This window comes from Taeniopygia guttata, chromosome 8 (assembly GCF_048771995.1).
Source record: "Taeniopygia guttata chromosome 8, bTaeGut7.mat, whole genome shotgun sequence".
NCBI lineage: Eukaryota > Metazoa > Chordata > Aves > Passeriformes > Estrildidae > Taeniopygia > Taeniopygia guttata.
Genome location: NC_133033.1, coordinates 23,272,464 through 23,292,987, shown reverse-complemented (window position 1 = coordinate 23,292,987; position 20,524 = coordinate 23,272,464). Strand labels below are relative to the sequence as shown.

The 20,524-nt window shown below is 40.7% G+C and overlaps 2 protein-coding genes across 6 annotated transcripts in view; one reads left to right on the top strand and one right to left on the bottom strand.

Moving 5' to 3' along the window:
• UCHL5 (ubiquitin C-terminal hydrolase L5) overlaps positions 1 to 652 on the bottom strand; it is a 16,751-nt gene extending 16,099 nt beyond the window's left edge. Inside the window, exon 1 of the mRNA XM_030279415.4 lies at positions 393 to 652. Coding sequence (XP_030135275.1) covers positions 393 to 474 — 82 coding nt within the window. The 5' untranslated portion in view covers positions 475 to 652. The remainder of the gene's footprint in view (positions 1 to 392) is intronic.
• RO60 (Ro60, Y RNA binding protein) overlaps positions 1 to 20,485 on the top strand; it is a 26,929-nt gene extending 6,444 nt beyond the window's left edge. The window contains exons 1-9 of one of the 5 annotated variants that reach the window (XR_003961695.4): positions 820 to 988; positions 4,782 to 5,373; positions 6,055 to 6,275; positions 6,532 to 6,678; positions 7,941 to 8,078; positions 8,307 to 8,423; positions 9,189 to 9,295; positions 9,722 to 9,868; positions 10,779 to 10,916. Coding sequence is in view for 4 of the 5 variants with exons in the window: in XM_002191877.6 (XP_002191913.1) it covers positions 4,800 to 5,373; positions 6,055 to 6,275; positions 6,532 to 6,678; positions 7,941 to 8,078; positions 8,307 to 8,423; positions 9,189 to 9,302; positions 9,722 to 9,868; positions 10,779 to 10,931 (1,611 nt within the window). In the remaining variant the exon portion in view is untranslated. Of the gene's footprint in view, positions 1 to 819; positions 989 to 4,778; positions 5,374 to 6,054; positions 6,276 to 6,531; positions 6,679 to 7,940; positions 8,079 to 8,306; positions 8,424 to 9,188; positions 9,303 to 9,721; positions 9,869 to 10,778 lie in introns of those variants that run through there. The other 4 variants (XM_002191877.6, XM_072932674.1, XM_072932675.1 and 1 more) reach the window with 4 other exon arrangements.
• The last annotated feature ends 39 nt before the right edge of the window (positions 20,486 to 20,524 follow it).

Here is a 20,524-nt window from a genome sequence, read left to right as displayed (position 1 = left end):
GAAAGACTGGACATGGCACTCAGCGCCACGGTCTGGCTGACGAGGTGGTGTGGGACGCTAGGCTGGACTCGATGATCTGAGAGGCCTTTTCCAAGCTAAAGGCCGCTGTGACTCTACGCGGCACGTTCCTGCCCAGCCGTCCCGCAGCACAGCAACAGGTGCCGGGCCGGGCCGGGCCGGGCCGCGCTGGGGCCGGACTCCCCGCTGCCCGCCGGGCCGGGCCCTCACGGAAGCCGCGCTCGCCGCCCGCAGCGCGTCCCGGCGCCCTCCCGGCCCGCAGCAACCGAGCCCCGCATCCCCTCCCCGGCCGCAGGGACAGCGGGCTCGCACCCAGCGGTGCGGGACAGCCCCGCAGAGCCCCCGCCACCTGCCCGGCCCCGCTCGCCCCTCACCGAAGCCCTTGATGAGCTCGGTGAAGACGCCCGGGTCGCTCTCCATGAGGCACCACTCGCCAGCGCTGCTGCCCCCGGACATGGCGGCGCTGCCGCCGCTCAGGCTGCGAGGCCGAGCCGCGCCGCTCCCCTCCCGGCAGGCCCCGCGCCGGGCACGGCCGTGGGGAGGCGGGGCGGCCGCAGGAAGCGGCGCCCGGGACTGGATCCGGGGCGCCGGCGGGCGGCGGCAACACCGCCCCGGCCGCGGGAGGGCCGCGCCGCGCCACGAATGAGCGCTCCGGGGGGGCTGCGGGGCGGACGGCGGCGGCGGCGGGGCCCTCGGCCGGCGCGGCGGGGAGCGGGGCTGGCCCCGACCATGGTTCCATCCGGGCACCGCGCGGGGGGCGCGGCCCCATCCGGGTCCCGGCGGTGCTGTCGGGGCGCGGCGGGCGGGGCCGGAGCGGGAGACGCGGATCTCTGGCGGCCGGAGCGGGACGGCCCTGCCCGCCCCCCGCGCGCCCGCAGCGGCCCGGCCGCCGCTCGGTGCCCCCGGTGCCTCCGCCGCCCATCGGCCCGCGGCCCCGGGGCTGCGGCATCTCCCGGCCGCGGCCTCGCAGGCAAGTGGCGCTTCCCGGGCTGCAGGGGGAGCGGGGAGCCCGGGCCGGCCCCGGGGATGCGTGGGGAATGCGGCGAGGTCAGGGGAGCAGCTCCGGAGAGCAGCGGGGCGTGAGGGGCCCGCGGGGCGGGCCCGGGCGGATCTGTGGCGTTACGCGTCTTCCCCGTCAGGCGCGTCCATCGTCTTTATGGAGACTGACAGCTGCGATCGCAGCTCCTCGGGTATCCGCTTTAGGTGCTTCTATCCCCTAATTCTATGCTACGTCAGCTAAGCTGCCTGTGCCCCCCCAGTTAGTCAGGTTTTTTAAGCGGACAGGCTCTTGCAAATTCTGCAGTAGAAATGCGTGGGCCGGTATGTAGTTCGTATAATGGGATATCTGCTCTGCTGCTGTCCTCCACCACTCCATTGCTGGTTTGGGAAGTGTTCTCCTGGCATCCCAGTTGACACAGAGGTGCTTATTTTCTGAAGTATGAGGACTATGTTGTCAGAGCTGTAGCACAAGTGTGTTTTGTTACAACCGTAGCTCAATGTGATGGTTGTGGTCTCTCTGCTCAATTAACTACAAGAGAGATTCCTTATAGTCTTCAGGTTAATGCTTATACAGAACATAGAGGGCAGAGAAGTGGAATGCAGTTTCCCGTAGATTTAAGTATATATGGTTTTGGAGTATTAAAAGGCAATTTGAAATGTTGTCTTTAAAGCATTAATGCTTTTTTGTGTCATAAAAGATCTGACCTTTTCAAAGATTAATTCCATGGTATTTCACTACAAAGTTTGATTAGTTGTTAGCGTAGCAGTTAAGATTAATTTAAATTAGAATCTGTAGTTCTGTTAAAGCTTTATACTTTATGTGGTTTTTTTCATCCATCCATGAAATTTGTCAGACATTTTATTTCTTAGGAAAGCTAGGGCAAGTTGGAAAAGTCATCAAAATAAACAAATGTCAACTTAAATGTGTAACTGGTGTATAGACTGTTTCAGAACAGTCAAAGTCTTATTTTACTTATAAATTTATATGGTGGTTGAAATATGGTGACTTTTCTTTTTCATTAATAATAGTGAACAGCCATGGAGTTTAGTTTAGCAATTTTTGTTATAAAACTCCTGGTCTGGGACTTCTAAGAATTGCTGTTTGCATTCCCCTAGTTCAGAAATTGAAAGTGCTTGTGGAGCCAGAATATTGTTGATAAATCCTCCACAGGTGTTTTAAATTGAAGTTCCCAGCTGCAGCTCAGCAGGTGAAGAGTAGGCTTGTAGTACAGCATACGTTAAGAGAGCATTTACGTTTATCCACCTGTTAGGGTGAAAGATGTCTCTGTTGTACAAGTGTTAAATAAAAAAATAAGCTCGAGGTCTGGGCAGAGGAGAGGGATGGGTCCAAGGGAGGGCATAACTTTGGGAACTTGGGAGCTGGGATGTAATACAAGGTTAGAAACGGCCAAAATGACTTGAGCAACTCAACTGTGGATAAGTGCTTTTGCAGTAGCTGCTGGTGAAGTGTAGATCTGATGCTTTTGCTGTGACTGTTTAGTAGTGAGATTGCTGGTTTGCATAAGATATTGTTGATTTCAAAAGTAATTTTTAAAATACAGGTTTATTTTTAAGATTTTACAATTTGTGTTAGACAGTTGTTGGAAATTGTAACAAAATCTGGATTTGTAGCTTATAGCATATTCCTAAGAAAGCAAATTGAGGAACTAAGTGTCAGAAAAACTATTTGCAACTATCTTTTCTATTATGGGTTTGTATCAGAAGCATATGGATGCAGGTATATACTTCTTTCCAGTGTTGTGAGTCCATGAATAGCCTGTTCCATACAAAAGTAAATGTAAAAATTACCCATTGTTAATATCCATAAGAGTTTTCCCTTTATAAATATCCTCTACATCTCTCCCCCTATGAAAGCTACAGCAAGAAATCATTCTGAGTATTCTATATACATGGAGATCATCTTGTCCATGGGTGATCCTTTATGCTTCCCATTCTTATTTTTCCTTCAAGATAATGTGTTTTTCAGTATCTTTTATGTACCATTTTTTTTCCTGATAACTAAATGGATGCTTACTGTGATTTCAGGATTTTTTGTTTGGGTTTTCTGTGTTTTTGTGGAACATTATTGACTGTGTAATGACATAAACTAATTGAACTGTATTGAGATAAAATGTATTTAGACATGAAAAACTCCTGATCTGGTATTCATGCATGGGGAATACCACCCTTGTTATTTTCAGTGTATTTGAATGCTTCAAAAAAGTCAGTTCAACCATGATGTGTATTTAAATATGTTTGCCAGAAAACATGGTTAAAATATATAATTTTAGCTGGGCACTGATGCTCTAAATAATAGAATGAAAGATATTTCTTAGTTAATTTTCAATGAAGCCTGCTTTCTTAAACAAGGTGTCAGCATATGGCTTCTATTTTTATGATTTTATCAGTTTGTAGAATGTAATGGGAGCACTGATGATTGCTGTTTAATTCTGGGGGCAGATTAGTGCAGATATACACAATCAGAGGAAAGGTGCATTTCTAGTTGCTTGCAGAAAAAGGGAAATTCTCTGTCAAAGGAGTAGGGAAGTTGTTTGTAAATCAGTGTTACTTACCAAAACTGGGAGGGCGGGAAACTCTCTGTGTACATTAGTGACATTTGTTTGTGCTAGCTTATCCTGGTAAATGGAGCAAAATGGCTTTTATTTGTTTTCACTATTTGAACAAGCAAAAAAAGTCAAAAGTAGATCTCTGCAATTCTTTAAATTTAAAAATCTTTGAAATGTCATTTGTGTGGGCTCAGACTTTAGTCCCTGAATTTTAAGATTTCTATGCAGTTTGATGGAGTGGATTATTGGTGCTGAATTTTTTATTTTCAGTAGGAGCTCTTGGTGTTATTTAGTGTAATTGTATTGTTTGGTGAAAACTGAATTTATTATTGTGACACTAAATTTATTATTGTGCTATTAATGTTTTGGAAGCAGTGGTGATGAGGAATTTTCTTATCCTTACCCTCCTAATTTAATTTCATCTGCATTTGCTTCATTTTAAATATCATGGTTTGGATTTTGCTGTGCTGGATATTCTCCAAGTAAGAGCAGCGGTGTTGCCCTACCAATATTACAGCTCTCTTGCAGCTCAGGAATGTATAAATAGAAAGACCTTAATGATTGTGAATTTTTGTGCTGATTTTTGCTTCTTACCTTCGAATGTAAAGCAGTACAGAATCTGTAATGTCCCTGTTTTCTTGGATCTCACTTGGAGTAGCAGACTGTTTGAGCCTGTGGCAAAGATAATATGTTCTTGAGCTGCTCAGTTGTTAAAAAGCTGCTGTCTAAGCCTCACTGAAACCTACCATATATAAACTCTCACAAAGTCTTCCAACCAAACAGTTTTTCCATGTATTAGTTGTTCATTTTAGCCTCGTTTTTCTTCAGTTGGTCAGTATTAGCAATTCTTAAACAAAATAGAGCAGGGCAAGATCTGAATTTTGAGCCTTTTATTCTGCAATATAAAAATCTACCTAAGAAAGTGATGTAGTATATTAGTGCCAAAAGGCTATAACACCAGTATGGTTTTTGTGCACCATTTATTGGGGTTAAGTAGTTTCTGAGTTGGTTTTAAAGAAATAAGTCAGTCGCTATTATAACTCAAAGAGTATTTTGTTTCTTTTCCTTTAAATGATGTGTATTATCACACGCTTGGAGTACGCTGTGATTAAATTTATGAAGGAAAACTTAAGATGACAAGCTTATAGACAACATGTATTTACTTGTTGTCAGTAAACCGTGTTGTTGTTGCAGCAGAGCCCTGAAGTGTGGAGGATGGAGGCAGAGGAGAGCCGAGGAGCGCAGCCCCCGAGCGAGCCCGGCTGTGCCAGCGCTGCGGGCTGGCAGCTCACCGACAGCGCCCGGCTGCAGCACTTCCTGTGCTTCGGCTCCGAGGGCGGCACTTACCACGTCAAGGAGCAGAAGCTGGGCTTTGAGAACGCAGAAGCTTTGCTAAGGCTGATTGAAGAGGGCAGAGGCTGTGAAGTTGTCGAAGAAATAAAAGCATTTAGTCAAGAGGGCAGAGCGGCAAAACAGGAGCCCCTCCTCTTTGCCCTCGCAGTTTGCTCGCAGTGTTCTGATGCCAAAACAAAACAAGCGGCGTTTAAAGCTGTCCCCGAGGTGTGTTGCATACCAACCCATCTCTTTACTTTCATCCAGTTTAAAAAAGATCTGAAGGAGGGCATGAAATGTGGCATGTGGGGCCGTGCTCTGAGGAAAGCTGTTGCAGATTGGTACAATGGAAAGAATGGCATGGCTCTTGCTTTAGCAGTTACAAAATATAAGCAAAGAAGTGGTTGGTCTCATAAAGATCTTCTGAGGTTGTCCCACCTAAAACCTGCCAGTGAAGGTAATACATTTTTATTTACCTGAAAATACTGTCTTTTAAACCTTTTATATTTATTGTGGAAGTATTTTGGAAACCCAAGTGCCATTGTAGATGAATTCTTAGTGAGGATATCCTGTAAATTGCATCTTAAAAATGTGGGTGATCATATCAAAACCAGACCTGTTTATCTTCAAGGTAAACAGGGTTTGTTCCTTCTTTTCTTCCATATGCCAAGAGAAGATAAAATAACACAACTCCCTCATTTTGTTCCTATTTGCTTACAAATGATACAATAACACTTTTTTGTTATGTGGGAAGATCTGTTGACTTCAAATCTTAAAATAATAGAATGGTTTGGGTTGGGAGGGACCATAAAGATGATCCAGTTCCAGCCCCCCTGCCATGGGCAGGACACCTTCCACTAGCCTAGGCTGCTCAGACCTCCATCCAGCCTGGCCTTGAACACTTCCAGGGATGGGGCAGCCACAGCATCTCGGGGCAATGTAGCAAATACATGAAGCTCCTTGCTTCTGAGGAGATAAATACAGTAATTAAAAGTACTGCTCTGTGTATGGCTGACCTTTTCAGTAGGTGTTTGGCAGGTCTGAGAATGAAACCTGCTAATTCACTTGCATGCTAGAATGATAAATGCCAGTATAGAGATGGTAATCCTGCTTGAGAAATGGTTTTCTTTTTCATCAGGAATTGCTATAGTCACTAAGTATATTACCAAGGGGTGGAAAGATGTACAAGAAGCCTATAAAGAGAAAGCAGTTTCTGCTGAGACTGAAAAACTCTTGAAGTATCTGGAGGCTGTGGAGAAAGTAAAACGCACAAAAGATGAATTGGAAGTTATTCATTTGATAGAGGAATATGGTCTAGTTAGAGAGCATCTCCTGACAAACCATCTGAAATCTAAAGAGGTAGGTAAACGTCTTTAAATTCTCAATAGTAGTATGAATTCCCCATAGAGTAATGCTGTTAATTAAGTTTAGATTTCTTTAAAAATGCCTTTATGCTGTTTTCCAGCATATGCCTTTATGTTGTTTACCCAAATAGTTAAAATAATTAAGATCTTAATATAATTTATACATGTATTTTAAAATACACTTATTCAATGTACAGTTCCTGTACTTTGAGAATCTCATCTTTCTCTGTTTCCCTTCTCTTTCATCCTAGGTTTGGAAGGCATTACTCAAGGAGATGCCTATTTCTGTTTTGTTGAGAAATCTGGGAAAGCTGGCAGCAAATTCAGTGCTTGAACCACGAGGTTCAGAAGTGGCAATAATATGTGAAAAACTGAGAAATGAGAAACTGCTAAAAAAGGTAAGAACTTTATAATCAGTGCCAGCCTTTGTGGATTTTAATTTTTAATATTTAGTTTATTCTATTTTAAAACTGCAGCTTAATGACCTGCAACTTTATTTTAAAACTTCTGTTTATAATTTCTCATTTGATTCCCCACCTGCTTTCTGAAACATTTTGATAAAATAAGTGTATTGGTAGCTATTGGATTTTTTCTTAAATGAGGGCTGTGGCAAGCTTTGCTAGTTGGGTTTATCAATTTCTTATGAGTCTTGTAATTTTTTAGTGAGTTAAGAAAACAGCATAGCAGCTGAGGGGAAAAACAAGAGTAGTCTGTAGTTTGGAAGGGAGACTTTCCTCTTTTCTGATTGCTTTCTTGCCCATTAAAGTGGGAGGAAAGGAGTAAAGTAAGAGGGAAAAGAGTGTTCCCCAAAGAGAGAATAAAATTTTCAGGGATTTAGTCAAAGGTAGAGAGGACAAGGGTCTTGAGAAGCAGTTTTGTGAGCTGGGAAGATGAAAATCAGGACACTTAAATTCTTCAGCACCAGAGCTGAATTGGACACAACAACAGTTCTTTTTTCCCCATCCTACTGCAATTCCTTTTCTCTGGTTCCTTCCTGGAGAAGGAAGAGCAAAGACCATGGTGCAATACCTTGGTAGACAATAGACAATACACAGGCATTCAGATTTACTGAGTTTTGATGCTAGCAGGTGTTAAGGGCTGAAACACCCCTTTTGGATAAAGATAATAAAATGTTGATAAGGTTATATAAGTTAAGTTTATATATGGAATGCAAAAAAAAAATTGTTTGGTGTGTTTTAAAGCATGAGAAAAACGAATGCTATGTTCCAAAAACAGTTACTTGTCCAGTATTAGTATATCTTGTACAAAACTAGTTTAAATTGGTTCTTTTCCTTGTCAACTCCTTTCTCTTCAGCCGGCCCAGGACTTTCTTTTACTGTAAGTCTGTGATTGAAAATAGCACTGGACAATCAAAGAGCTGCAAAGTTCTACCAGAATTCTGGTGATGGCATCCATTTGGTGTTAATTAGAGGATTCTTGAGTGGGAGTGAGGTCCATTACCAGTAACCCACAAGTATCAGTTCATCCAACAGCTGTGTAAAGACTGCATGAACTCTTTATATCTAACAAATTTAAAGTAGTAACCATATACTAAACCTGAGGGGTTTTTTTGTAGTAGGAACTTATTTTCACATTTAGTTTGTTACTTTTTTAAAGGAGATTAAATTTTCATATCCTTATTTTTGATTTCTGCCTGTAGGGTAGAATACATCCCTTCCACATTTTGGTTGCATTAGAAACCTATAAAGCTGGACATGGAAACAGAGGGAAGCTTTGGTGGCGTCCTGATGAAGACATTTTAGAAGCTTTAGATGCCTCATTTTACAAAGCTTTCAAGGTAATAATAGTTCTCTAATTTGTTAAGCTTTTTAAGAATTCTGTGTTTTCTGAAAGCTTATCAAGAACAGTTCCTGGGGTAGGTAACAATTCTGAAACATTGGCAACAGCACTGTCCTGATGTTACCCAGAAAGAGGAAAAAATGCCCACTTTAGGAATGAAAGCAGCAGAAGAAATTAATATATAAATTATGTGTACATATTATATTTTTGTCTTTTATTCTTTCAGACACTGGAACCAACAGGAAAACGCATTGTGGTTGCAGTTGATGTTAGTGCATCAATGACACAAAAGGTTTTGGGTAGTGTGCTCAATGCCAGCACAGTTGCAGCAGTAATGTGTATGGTGAGGCTTTCAATTTCTTGTGTTTATAACTGTTTTCAGCTTGAATTGCTTTTTTGATAAAAAGGTGCTCTAAAGCTGGTTAGAAATCAAGGGGAAACTTAGATATAATGTTTTTTGGGTACAGAAGGTGTGACCTTGTGCCTCATTGCTGAAAGCTACTAGCAACCATATTCAGAAACATCAGTGTGAAGAAGTTGATTTCTGTTGTAAATCAAAGTGGTCAGGGCAGGTTTTTTACTTATCTTAGCCATAATAAAATGGCTTACTATAAGTAAGAACTGATAACTTTATCCTACACGTTTTAATTTTTTCAGAAGCATTCATAGAAAAATACAGATTAGATGAAGAAATATTGGGATAATTCTTATGTCTGTTTGAGTTGTCAATGTAGCCTTTATTCGCAATTGCTTTCCCCTCAGTTTGGTATTATAAAGCTTCTTACGTTGTATTCTTTTATTGCAGAGGAGTTGAAGTTTTGTTGGCCCTTAAAAATGGCCAAGGTTTTAAATCAGATGGGAGGGAAGAAAAATTAAAGTATCTTTAGTTACAGTGATTAGAGCAGTTGTTCAGCCCTTTTGACAGTGTTTATTTGCAGCAATATTACAGAATATTTGAAGTGTAGAGTGAACCATTGCTGTTTATGAGCAGGCATGATGATTTAAATACAAAAGCATTTGTCATGCTGTGTGGTAGGGAACAGCTCAGTTCAGACATTAAAGGTTCAGAGTAATGTAACTGAATTATTTTTGTCTCATTCTTTTTCAGGTTGTAGCACGGACTGAGAAGGATTCCCAAATTGTTGCCTTTTCACATGAAATGGTCCCGTGTCCAGTGACGGCTGACATGACCTTACCTCAAGTTTTAGTGAAAATGTATGAAGTATGTAAAAAAAAAAAAAAAAAAAAAAATAAAAAAGTCAAAAAGTCTCAGTAGTTATATTGTATTTTCTTTGTAATCAATGCTACTACCTTGTTTAATCTGTATAGCCCTAGTACAGCATTGGATTTTTTTGGGTACATTTTATTTAGAGAAAGCCCAGAAATTTTCATTTGCTGGATATGAAACATTAGAGTGTTAGTGCTAGGTCACAATGAGTTAACTTGAAAAGAATATTTTTAAAAAATCAAACAAAAAAAAAACCCTATACAAACTGAGATAAATGAACAAGTTTAACAAAAAAGCCTCTTTGTGTAGTAATACATTGTAAGATATGAAGCTTACATCAAAAGTAATTTTTTCATGGTTTGGTAATTTCTGTATTAATGTGTTCCATGTATATTTATTTTTTTCTTAATAAGATTCCAGTGGGTACCACTGATTGTTCCCTTCCAATGATATGGGCTCAAAAAACTCAGACAGCTGCTGATGTCTTCATTGTATTTACTGATAATGAGACCTTTGCTGGGAATACTCCTCCTGCAATGGCCCTTAGAGAGTACAGAGAGGTAACTATGCTTCTGACTGTTTATGATTAATAAATACTGTACAAACTAAGTACCAGCTCTAAAAATCTTCTAGAGATTGGGCTGGTTGTGGCTCTTGTCAGTAAATAGTTATATAGTGTTTCAAACTTATCAGTCCTGCAGTTAAGCAGAATTAGTGCACATATTGCACAAATTGTGCATATATAAAACCACGGAATTGCTAAAGAATTTGTAATTAGCCTGCCCTGTTTGCTGTGATGTAATGTTCATGAAATTTTGTTACTCAGGGATTGCATGAATTTCTACATCTTATACATATTTAATGGAGTAAGTTTTTATAGTTGCTACAGAATGATGTTTGACTCTGAGAACCAAATTCAACTTTGCTGTCTGCAGTAAATGTCAAAAAGTTTCAGTGAAGTAATGAAGACAAGTGTCAAGAGGATGAGGTGACAGTATCTTGTGAAGAAAACCCGTTGTGTTTTAAAGGAACTGCTCTAAGCTGTACAGCTTCATAATTTTACAATAGAACAGATAAAAATACCTTCTCCAAACACATTGCTATTGGAAACCCAATATTTATTCTGCGAACAATCCTTTATGCTTTAAAGAAACTATTTTTTTAAACTACCAAAAATATATTTGTCAGGCATGGGTGTATGGACTTGAATCATTACATAGTTTCCACCCAGTTGAAATGAATATCAGAAGTCTTTAATTTGGTTTCCTTAGTTGAGGTTAGCTGCCATTCCAGCGTTGACAGGCATCCTGCAGTTCTGATTCTGGCATCCCTCGTTTCTGTCAGTACAGCTCTTCAGACAGTGGCTTATGCAAGTGAGATTTGGCCCTCTGGCATATTTAAGTTACTGCATATGTGCACAAGTTTTACTCTAGATGTGTTTTCTGACATTTTTTGTTCTCCTTCCTCTAGAAAATGGGTATTCCTGCCAAGCTGGTTGTTTGTGGAATGACCTCCCATGGTTTTACGATCGCAGACCCGGATGACAGAGGCATGTTGGATATCTGCGGCTTCGATACAGGAGCTTTGGATGTCCTTCGAAACTTCGCTCTGGATTTGATTTAAGTGTTTTAGGCATCTACTCTTCCCAGTGGGTCCATTGCTGGCAACAGATTTCACCCTGGGAACTCCCAGCCAAATATACTTTATTAGCTAATGGCATATTGTATACATATTAGAATGTTAGGGGAGGTGGTGGCACTTCAAGCATCTCTGACTAGAGCTTCTCACTAAGGTATTTGTAAGGTTGAACAGAACTTCAGTCTCATGCAAATCTAACAGATTCAGAGAAACTCAGCACTTGCATGTCTGCTCTCTGTCAGTAGCCAGTGGTCCTCCTGCCTTTGGAGGTGGCAGCCACATGTCAACGCTGTCACCCTGGGATGTGGCACCATGCAGCAACACACTGTGAATTTGGACACTCCTGTAATGGCTGGCAGTGCAGTCACATTGTCCTTCAGAGTCCTGCAGCACAGCTGGCAGCCCTGCTCCTTCAGAAAGGCATCTCCACTCCTCAGCCACCTTCCTTGTATTCAGCACGCTCCTTTTCCCAAGGCAGTTGGTTTTTTTCTATACACGCACTCAAAACTCTAGGTGGACTTCATTCCCTGACCAGCCTGGGCTCTGTGTGAGCTGGAGCTGCAAAGAGCATCATCCCTTGTGTGAGAAGCACAGGAACTGTACTCTGAGTCCTGTGGGCCAGCAACAGCCGCTCTGGATCAGGAGCCCCTGTTATGATGGGATGATGGCAGGACCACAGTGTACTTTACAAACCCTTGGTCCCCAAGCTTCACCAAAGTCTTCCTGGCTAGCCTGGCCTGCACCACGTGAATCACCCCATCCCTGTTGTCCTCCACAGCATCCACTGCCTTGAGGAGAAGGGTGGTTTTGCCTGGGCCTGAGGAAGACACCACCACAGCAAATACTTTGTATCAGCATGCTGGACCCTGCTCTTGTTCTCCACCAGTGCTGGAGTCAGCCCAGACACCAGCTTGGCCACATCCAGCTCCTCAGCAGGCTGAGTGAAGAGGGCCACAGTGTTATCCAGCTCCTCGTGGACTTTGGAGTTCTAGTGCTGCAGGTACCTCTGCTGCAGCAGCAGACCCAGCACCTGCTAAGGACGTGCTGCCTTGATCATCCACAGGAGCAGGGCTGTACTGCAGGATGGCCAGCTTCCTGTCCCCCAGAGACCAGCAGCACCAGGATCACCTCCAGAGCCTTGAGCACCACCTTGGAGTCATTGAGGCAGGTGTAGAGGAAGCTGAGGAGCCCCAGAGGCCAGACCTTGGTCTTTTAGGGCTGAAAAAAAAAAGTTATTTCAAACAATCCTGAATGAAAAGGGGTCCAGGAAGGCTGAACATTCTTTAAGGATCTTAAGGATGGAGGAACAGGCTGTCCCCATGTGCTAAAAGATGAGCCAGTGGGGAAGAAGACCGGCCTGGTTGAACTGTCACTGGAACTCAGGGAAAAAAGACCTTTGGAAGAAGGGGCAGGATGCTCTTGAGGACTACGAGGATGTTGTTAGGTTATGCAGGAAGGTTAGGAAAGTGAAACCCCAGCTAGAAATTAATTTGGCCACTGCCAAAATAGATAACAAAAAGTGTTTTTACAAATACATCAGCAACAGAAGGAGAGCCAAGGAGAGAACCTCCATCCTTTATTGCATGTGAGGAGAAGCATTGCCATAAAGGAATGGGTGGGATGGGAAAAAGGCTGAGGTACTTGATGCCTTCTTTGCCTCAGCCTTTAATAGTCAGACCAGTTATCCTTGGGGAGACAAGGAACAAATGAGGTCCTTGTAATTCAGGAGGAAACAGTGACCTACTGTTCCATTTAAGTGTTCAAAAGTCCCTGGGAATGGAATCCACCCAAGCTGCTCTCCACTATTTATCATCCATCCTGGCTAGCCAGGGAGGTCTCAGGGTGCCAGTCGGGCACCCATTGAGCAGAAGGGCCGGAAGGAGGATCCAGAAAGCCACAGACCTGTCAGCCTGACCTCAGTGCCACGGAAGGTGATGGAACAGATCATCTGGATCACACAGCACATGCAGGACAGCTAGGAACCAGGCCCAGCCAGCATGGCTTTATGAAAGGCAGGTTCTGCCTGACCTTCCTGATCTTCCACTATGAATGGCAACCTCCTAAGTGGATGAGGTAGAGGCTGTGGATGTGGTCTACCTGGGCTTCAGCAAATCCTTGGACACTGTTTCTCACAGCGTTCTCCTGGAGAAGATAGGAGCCTGTGGCTTGGACAGGTGTACTGTTTGCTGTCTCAACAACTGGCTGGACAGCTGGGCACAGAGAGTGGTGGTGACTGAGTCACATCCTGCTGCTGGCTGCTCACCAGTGGTGCTCTGCAGGGCTCGCTGTTGGGGCCAGTCCTGTTCAGTATCTTTATGGCTGATTTGGACAAGGGGATCGAGGGCACCCTCAGTCAGTTTGCAGAGGACACCAGGTTGAGCCAATGAGTTGATCTGCTGGAGGACAGGAAGGCTCTGCAGAGGGATCTGGACAGGCTGGATCCATGGACTGAGGCCAGTGCTGGGTCCTGCCTTTGGGTTACAGCAATCCCATGTAATGCTCCAGGCTGGGGCAGAGTGGCTGGAAAGCTGCCCAGTGGAAAAGGACTTGGGAATGCTGGTCAAGAGTGGGTGAGCAAGAGCCAGCTGTGCCCAGGTGGGCAAGAAGGCCAAGGGCATCGTGGCTTGGATCAGAAAGAGTGGCAGCAGGAGCAGGGAAGGGGTTGTTCCTCTTTACTTGGCACTGGTGAGGCTGAACCTCAAATCCTGTTTGCAGCCAAGAATTGGAACAGGCTGCCCAGGGAGGTGGCGGAGTCATCATTCCTGGAAGTGTTCCAAAACCACGTGGATCTGGTGCTTAGGGACATGGCTCAGTGGTGGACCTGGCAGTGCTGGGTTGATGGTTGGACTCGATCTTAAGACCTCTTTTTCAACCCTCATGATTTTGTGATTTTTATTAACTTGTTGTGAAGGGAAAACAAGAAAAGCAGATGAGGAATCTCTTTTTTTATTTTTCCTGCTGCACACAATTTAGAATAACAGTGAGAAGTTTGCTAAAAGTGGTTACAGGGTTACATAGCATATAATTTAATTTCATTTATAGTAGACTATAAATATGGAGAGATTTTTAATTTCCCCCATTGCTGTGGAATGCTTATTTGCAAGATTGAATTCATTAATTACTTTTAGAATGGAGCTGGAAACAAATGGGCTTAGCATTTTTAATAATGGCAATTTACCAGCAACTGCGTTGAAAGGGACTTTTCTTTGGGCTTTTTTAAACCTTTGTATTTTAAGTGTTAGTAATGTTCAGTGGTTTCCATGGCTGTGGTTAAAATCTTCAGAAGAAGTTTTTTCTGGTATGTATTGAGACCATGTGACTGTGATACAGTGTAAAAGTTACCCAGGGACATTTTATACTGCTAAAACTGAAAGTGCAAAGAGCTCATGCTAATCTTTTTCTCTCTGGATTATCTGGGTTTTCAGGAGAAAATATCTCTTTAGATAAATGGAGGGGCCGTTTCTGCACAATACGGTTTCAGAAGCACTAGTTTAGAATTAAAAATGCTTTACAACAAGTTCTAAAAACTATTTTTAGTAGAAAAAGACCTTGGAAATGACTGGGATGTCACATTCAGTTCTTGTCACAACTTCAAGAAGCATCAGCACACCTTCAGTGAGCAAGATTAACAAGTGCATGTGTCTTGGCCTACTCAGCAAAGCTGAGTGGGAACAACCAGAAACAAAAAGCTACTTTTTTTTTTTTTTTTTTTTTTCAAAAGAATGTATTCAATGACTCAGAAACAATCTTCCTAACAGGAGAGTATTTCATTTTTTAAAATCTTTTTGTACATTAGTGTTACTTCTGATTTCATAAATTAATTCAAGCTAACATATTTCAAAACTACCTCCAGTTTATAGTGACCAATTCTTAAAAACTTTTATGACCTGTACAGTTGCCTCCTTCATGTTCACAAAACCTTGCTTAGGAAGTGAGTGAAACTGGATTCTTTATTTTTAATTTTTTGTTTTTAGTCTGATATTAAGAGTGTGACAAGGAGAAAGCCAGTGAGTATTCTACCATTTTGGAACAGAAATTGATAGTAATTTCTGTGTATATGTATTTAATGTTGTGTTTTCTATATGTATGTATAGGGGGGAAGTTAAAAGATCTCTTTAGTAGATCAGTCTTATAAGATTTGAAAGGCTTTTTAGTGATGCTTTTATGACTTCCTCTAAAACATACGTATTTCATCCTCTTTAATGCTAATGCAGACTGTTTTAAACAGCAAATTTGATGTTAATTTGAAAATAATTATGATTTATAAAAATATCATGTTTACCCATAGTGGTAAATGACACATAAGACCATATTTTTCTGCCTAAAACCCAAGCTTTTAAATGTAAAATTCAAATTCCTACTATACTTTTGGTACTTCTAACACTTTTTGTTATGCCTCATTCCTATTGATTATAAATTCAAAGCTTGCATTCTGTAGCCAGGATATCTCTTTTGGTGCTAAAATAGGATGTTAAAGGTTACTGAAGGTATTCTGCTACTTACTTAATCTCTCCCTTAATGCATAATCAATCCCGTGAGGGAAGCCTTTCCTGACATAAAGCAGGGCTAAAGGAACTGCTGGGTAGAGTGTTGCCTTTCAGCCAACACGAATTCAGTCACTCCTGAATCATCACTGCTCCCACAGAACAGCTCTGACAGAATGCTTGGAGACACAGGACTGCTCCTCAGGTGAGTTCTAGAACAAACCAAGTGTTCCCACAAAAGCTAAAACACTTTGGGGTTTGCAAAAAGAAAACCAGCCATTTCTTGTGAAAAATTGTTTATCATTTTTAGCTTCTAAACAAAACACCATGAATATAGGGAGTAAACTCATTTGCTCAGTACATGTTAATAATTATTTCAAGTAAATGCACTGATGTTTTGGGGTTGGGTTTGGTAGTAATGCATTTTAAATGACATGATAGTCAAACATCTGATTGGGTGTGTCCTTGTAAGCTAGAAATGTCAGAAATAACTGATAGATGAGTATCTTTTGCAAGTGCTTTTTCTTATTTGCAGTAGTATTTGTGAAGTAATAGGAAATATTTTGGACTAAATATAAAATGAAAACTTAAAACAGGTGTTTCAAGTAACTTTCAAGTAAATTTATTGCAAATAAAAATTACAGTAGTTACTAACAGATTGAATGTATGGTTATAGTGGTGTTGCATCTTTGGAAGCAGTCCAGTTTAAAATGCAATTCCTTGAACTAGAGTGTGGAGGTAAAGATGAATTTTTCAGTAGGAGAGATAGAAATTGTAGATCCCTGTGTCTGTTGATACTGGATAGCTGTGATCAATGATAAAAGATAGTCATCCCTGATGGGGTACAGAATGTGCTTCTAAACATTTATAGTGTCTCTGGACTGAAAACCTTGTCAGTGGTTTATGTGATGTAAAACCAGCACTGATGGGACCATGTTGCCATCTGCTCCTCCTTCAAGGTTTGCACAGAGAGAGGAGACTGAAGTAAATGCTAACATCTGAAATTTTGTAGTATGTGGACCTTTATTTCTGGGAGTGTCTTTCTGGTTTTGCCATTCTCTTCTAGTAAGGGGCATGGAAGAATGATGCTGTATATTCCTTGTCCAGAGAATGGATCTTTTTTATCTGCCCATACACTGAATTTTAGGGGACAGCGTGACTCACTTGCTATAACATGCATTTGGCCCATTTCTAGTCTTTCATTATTAAACTGATAATTTCCAAAACAACTCTAGACATGTAAAGAGGAAATAATGCTTGAAAAAGAATTTAAAAAGTGAGCTAAGACAAAATTGCTAAGCTTAAGCTTCAGTTCAGTGTACAATAAACAATCTACACTTTCACCAAAAGGAGACTTTCAAATTAGTAGTGGTCTTTGCATTGGAGGAACACTGACTGGAAAAGGGGCTATAATTGTGCACTGTAGTTTATCAGTAAACATTGAGCAGGGACAAGTTTAAAGCTGGTTAATTTTACTCAAAATGCTGAATGAAAAAAAGGTCTAAATGCAGAGTGCAACTGTGGACCAGGCAAATGCAGGCTTCCTGATACCTAACAGTTAACTGGTTTCAGTTTGACTGCCATTTCTCTGTGACCCCCTTGACAATTGTGGAGCATTAGACTATTGTGTTGAACACTCTAATGTTCAGGCACTTTAGCTTTAAGAAAGAAGAAAAGTATGTCATGGTTGGAAGCACAGCAGAACTGAAACATTCTCCTGTAAGGAATGAACATCCAAGGTCAGGTTTTTTCATTGAAGGGACACAATCAATTATGTGGAGAGGATAGGAGGTTCTTGAGTTTTTAAAAATAATGCAGTGAGCACATCAGCATTATGTAATAAATTCAATAATGACAATAATAATTATGCAAAGAAATAGAATTTCATGTCAGGAATTTTAGACCTGGAGCAAAGAGGAGAGTTTGAGATGCTTGTAGAATTAGATTGCAGTCCTCTGTGTTTCAAAAAAGAGAAGTCTAAAGGTAGGTGTAGTTCTGAGGTCAGCAGGGCCAATCTAAATGCCCAGTGTGTGGGGGCTGTTAATAACTGGCACTAAAATACCTTGCTGCTTAAAACCACTGTTAAACCTGTTTGTCAAACATGAGTCTTCAGGGGGTTTATGTTGCTCTTTCACATTGCTGGTGTTACCTGATGCCCACAAACGGGTATGCCTTTAAAAGGCTATTGAGCAAAGTGGATATTCTTGGCTTAAAAACACACCAGCAGTTTGGAAATGTATTTTAATAATGGCTCTGATTGTAAAAACACTATGAAAATATTTGTCTGAATTGCAAATACTGCATAACCCTGTCCCGAGCTCACAGGCACCATAACAGAATCTTTAGTTTTGGTTCCATTTGTTTTGTTTCTTCTTCTTTTGCTGTCCCCTTTTCTCTGTTAGTGTTGGGTTTTTTTCTCCATTTTCATCTTGTCACCTCAGGCCTATACTTGAATCCTTTTTCACAAGCTCTCATCCATTCCTTTTTTATTTTTTTTTCTTTTTTGCCTCTGTTCTTCTGCCTTTTTGCTGTCACTGAGTGTGCTCACTTAGCTCCCTGCACCAGAACTGATGGCATAGTATTTAGTGTTTCTAATAATGAATATTTTTTTCTGTTCTTTGATTATATAGATCTCTTACAAAACATCTAATTTGTTGTATCTGTCAGATTTTTGGTAAAACTTTGTGTAAAAATCAGTTACAAAAGTATACTTTATTTATGACAAAAATCCAACAATGGCTTTATTTGAAAAAAAGTAACAATTACAACTGGCTTTTCAAATTGGCTTTTTTTTTTTTTTTAATGTAAAGCTTCTTTCTAGAATTAGTTCAGTGATTTGAAACTTTTCATTCTTTCAAACAGTATCAAGCTGCTGTCATGCAGAACTAGGAAAACATTTAAATAAATATTCTGAATAAAAAGGCAACTTCTTTGCAATATTGACTAGAGAAAGTCTTTAAAAAATAGCCTATAGAAGTAAACCTAAGTAAAGAATCATTTGTCTTTCTTGTGCTTTTAATATTTTTATTTAGTTTCTGTGAAATTCCACCAGTTTCTAGGTTTATTTTGCTGTCTGCAGTGGTTTGCAATGCACAGATATGCTGCTGTAAGCAGCTGTTATAATGACTTTCTTGCTGGAATGGTGGAGATTTCATCTTACCATGACAGTGGAGTGTACAAATGGCTGAGCAAGAGTTCTGGGGAAAAGTTAAAAACACTGACCAGGACAGTGTTTTATGGATATGCTGCCCTGAGGGAAATCATAAAAGATAAGCTAATTTCAGCAGAAACTATGGTGTCTTTAAATATGTGTGCTTACATATCTGGATTTATGATTCTGATACTGCAAAGCGTGGTTTCTTTAGGTATTTCTACATTCGGAATTTAAGTTTAAAGATATATATATTTGCATATATATGTGGTATGTTGAGAACTTTTACAAATGCTTCATTAACAAATAATGAATATAAGTAGCTGCTTTCCTATTGTTACCAGCTTAAGCACAACTAGTTACAAATAAAATGTCTTTTCATTCTCCTGTTCAAGTGTAGTTCTACTCTTTAAAAATAATTCTGTATTTAAAAAGCAACACATGGGCACATTCATAGCTCTGTGTGCTTCATTAAATAATTCGGTGTTTGTTTCCAGCTTCTTCTGCTTCTTAGAAGCTTGGGATTTAAGATGGATGAGCAGGTATCCAGATCTTCCAGTGGATAAATTTCAATATTTAGATCCCAGGACAAGCATATTTTAAGATAAACAGCTTTGTCCTGGAGACAATGCTGGGGAAAAAAAAAAAAAAAAGGAAAATTTTAATGACTATTCTTGAGGTTCTTAATTTTGGTGGGTTTATTTTTTCCCCTAGATTAGAACCACACTTTAACTGCCATATCATGTTTAATTAACTTAAGCGTAACATGGCTTTGTGCCATCCAGTAACAAAGGCACTGTCTTGCTGCTACTTTCTGTGAAATTGTACACAATGAAAAAACTGTTTGGATGAGGAGCCTTAATATGGATAAAAAGAAACATAATTAACCCTTTGGGTGCCTTAAGCTAGATCCTGTTTGATGATGGGGCACTCACTTGCATCTGCAGGCACACAGCTTGTTTCAAAGGCTGCAAGAGAATTTGCCTTAAGTGACAATGCCCTGGGATTTCCAGAACTTGGAACTCAAAGGGTTATTTTAGACTACTGGTTAAAAAAACAAGTTCTAAACAGGGAACAAAATGAAAAGGTCTTTGAAAAATTCCTTTGCATACTATTGTTATTATTTGTACATTATGGGTTTTTCATCTTTGGGGGCAAAATTATTGTTAAGCTTCTGGTAACAACATTGTTGGTTAAAGATTTCTACACAAGAAAAGAGAATACTTTGTATTCTTGTATGACTGTATGTGCAAAATAAATTGCTTTGTTAGGTGTAAATTCAGAGATGCACATCTGTGTGTTTACCTTGATGACTGTGTCCACACAGTAAACGGCAATAATTCAAATGAATCAAGGTCAGTGTGTTGAATTAGCTGATTACATATTAAAGATGCACAATGCAGGAAACTGTATACTAAAGACTTTCTACAAATGATGCAGTTTAAGCTTAGTTCAAACCTGCATCACAAAAATGAAGCTGTCAAGTTTAAATGCTACTCTTGCCATCCTAGTTAGCTGGAATTAAAGATTAGTGTTTTTTTCCCTTGAAGGGAAAAAGTAGTCTAGGTACATGCAGTGCTGAAAGCAATGGAAATAATAGGAGTCCTAATTCACAAAAAATGAGTAAAAAATTAATTGACTAATGTTCTTATTCTAATATGTGCACCTTTAGTTGTGTAATGGTCCCTTTAACTGAAGAATGGGATATAATTTTCTAGTTGCATACGAACTTCCTTGAAATAACCAAGAGTCTTGGCATTGCCTGGTCTGGCTTTGGATGTACATTGTACTGAAATTAAGGAATTTTAGGCATTTCTTTTAGACATTTAACTGAAAGTTAAAATGGCTAGTAAACTGCATTCTGACTGTAGAATTTAAGTACTAAATAAACTCTATGCATATTAGACCTGCTTCACTTGCTCTGATGTTTCATGCTGTTGTTG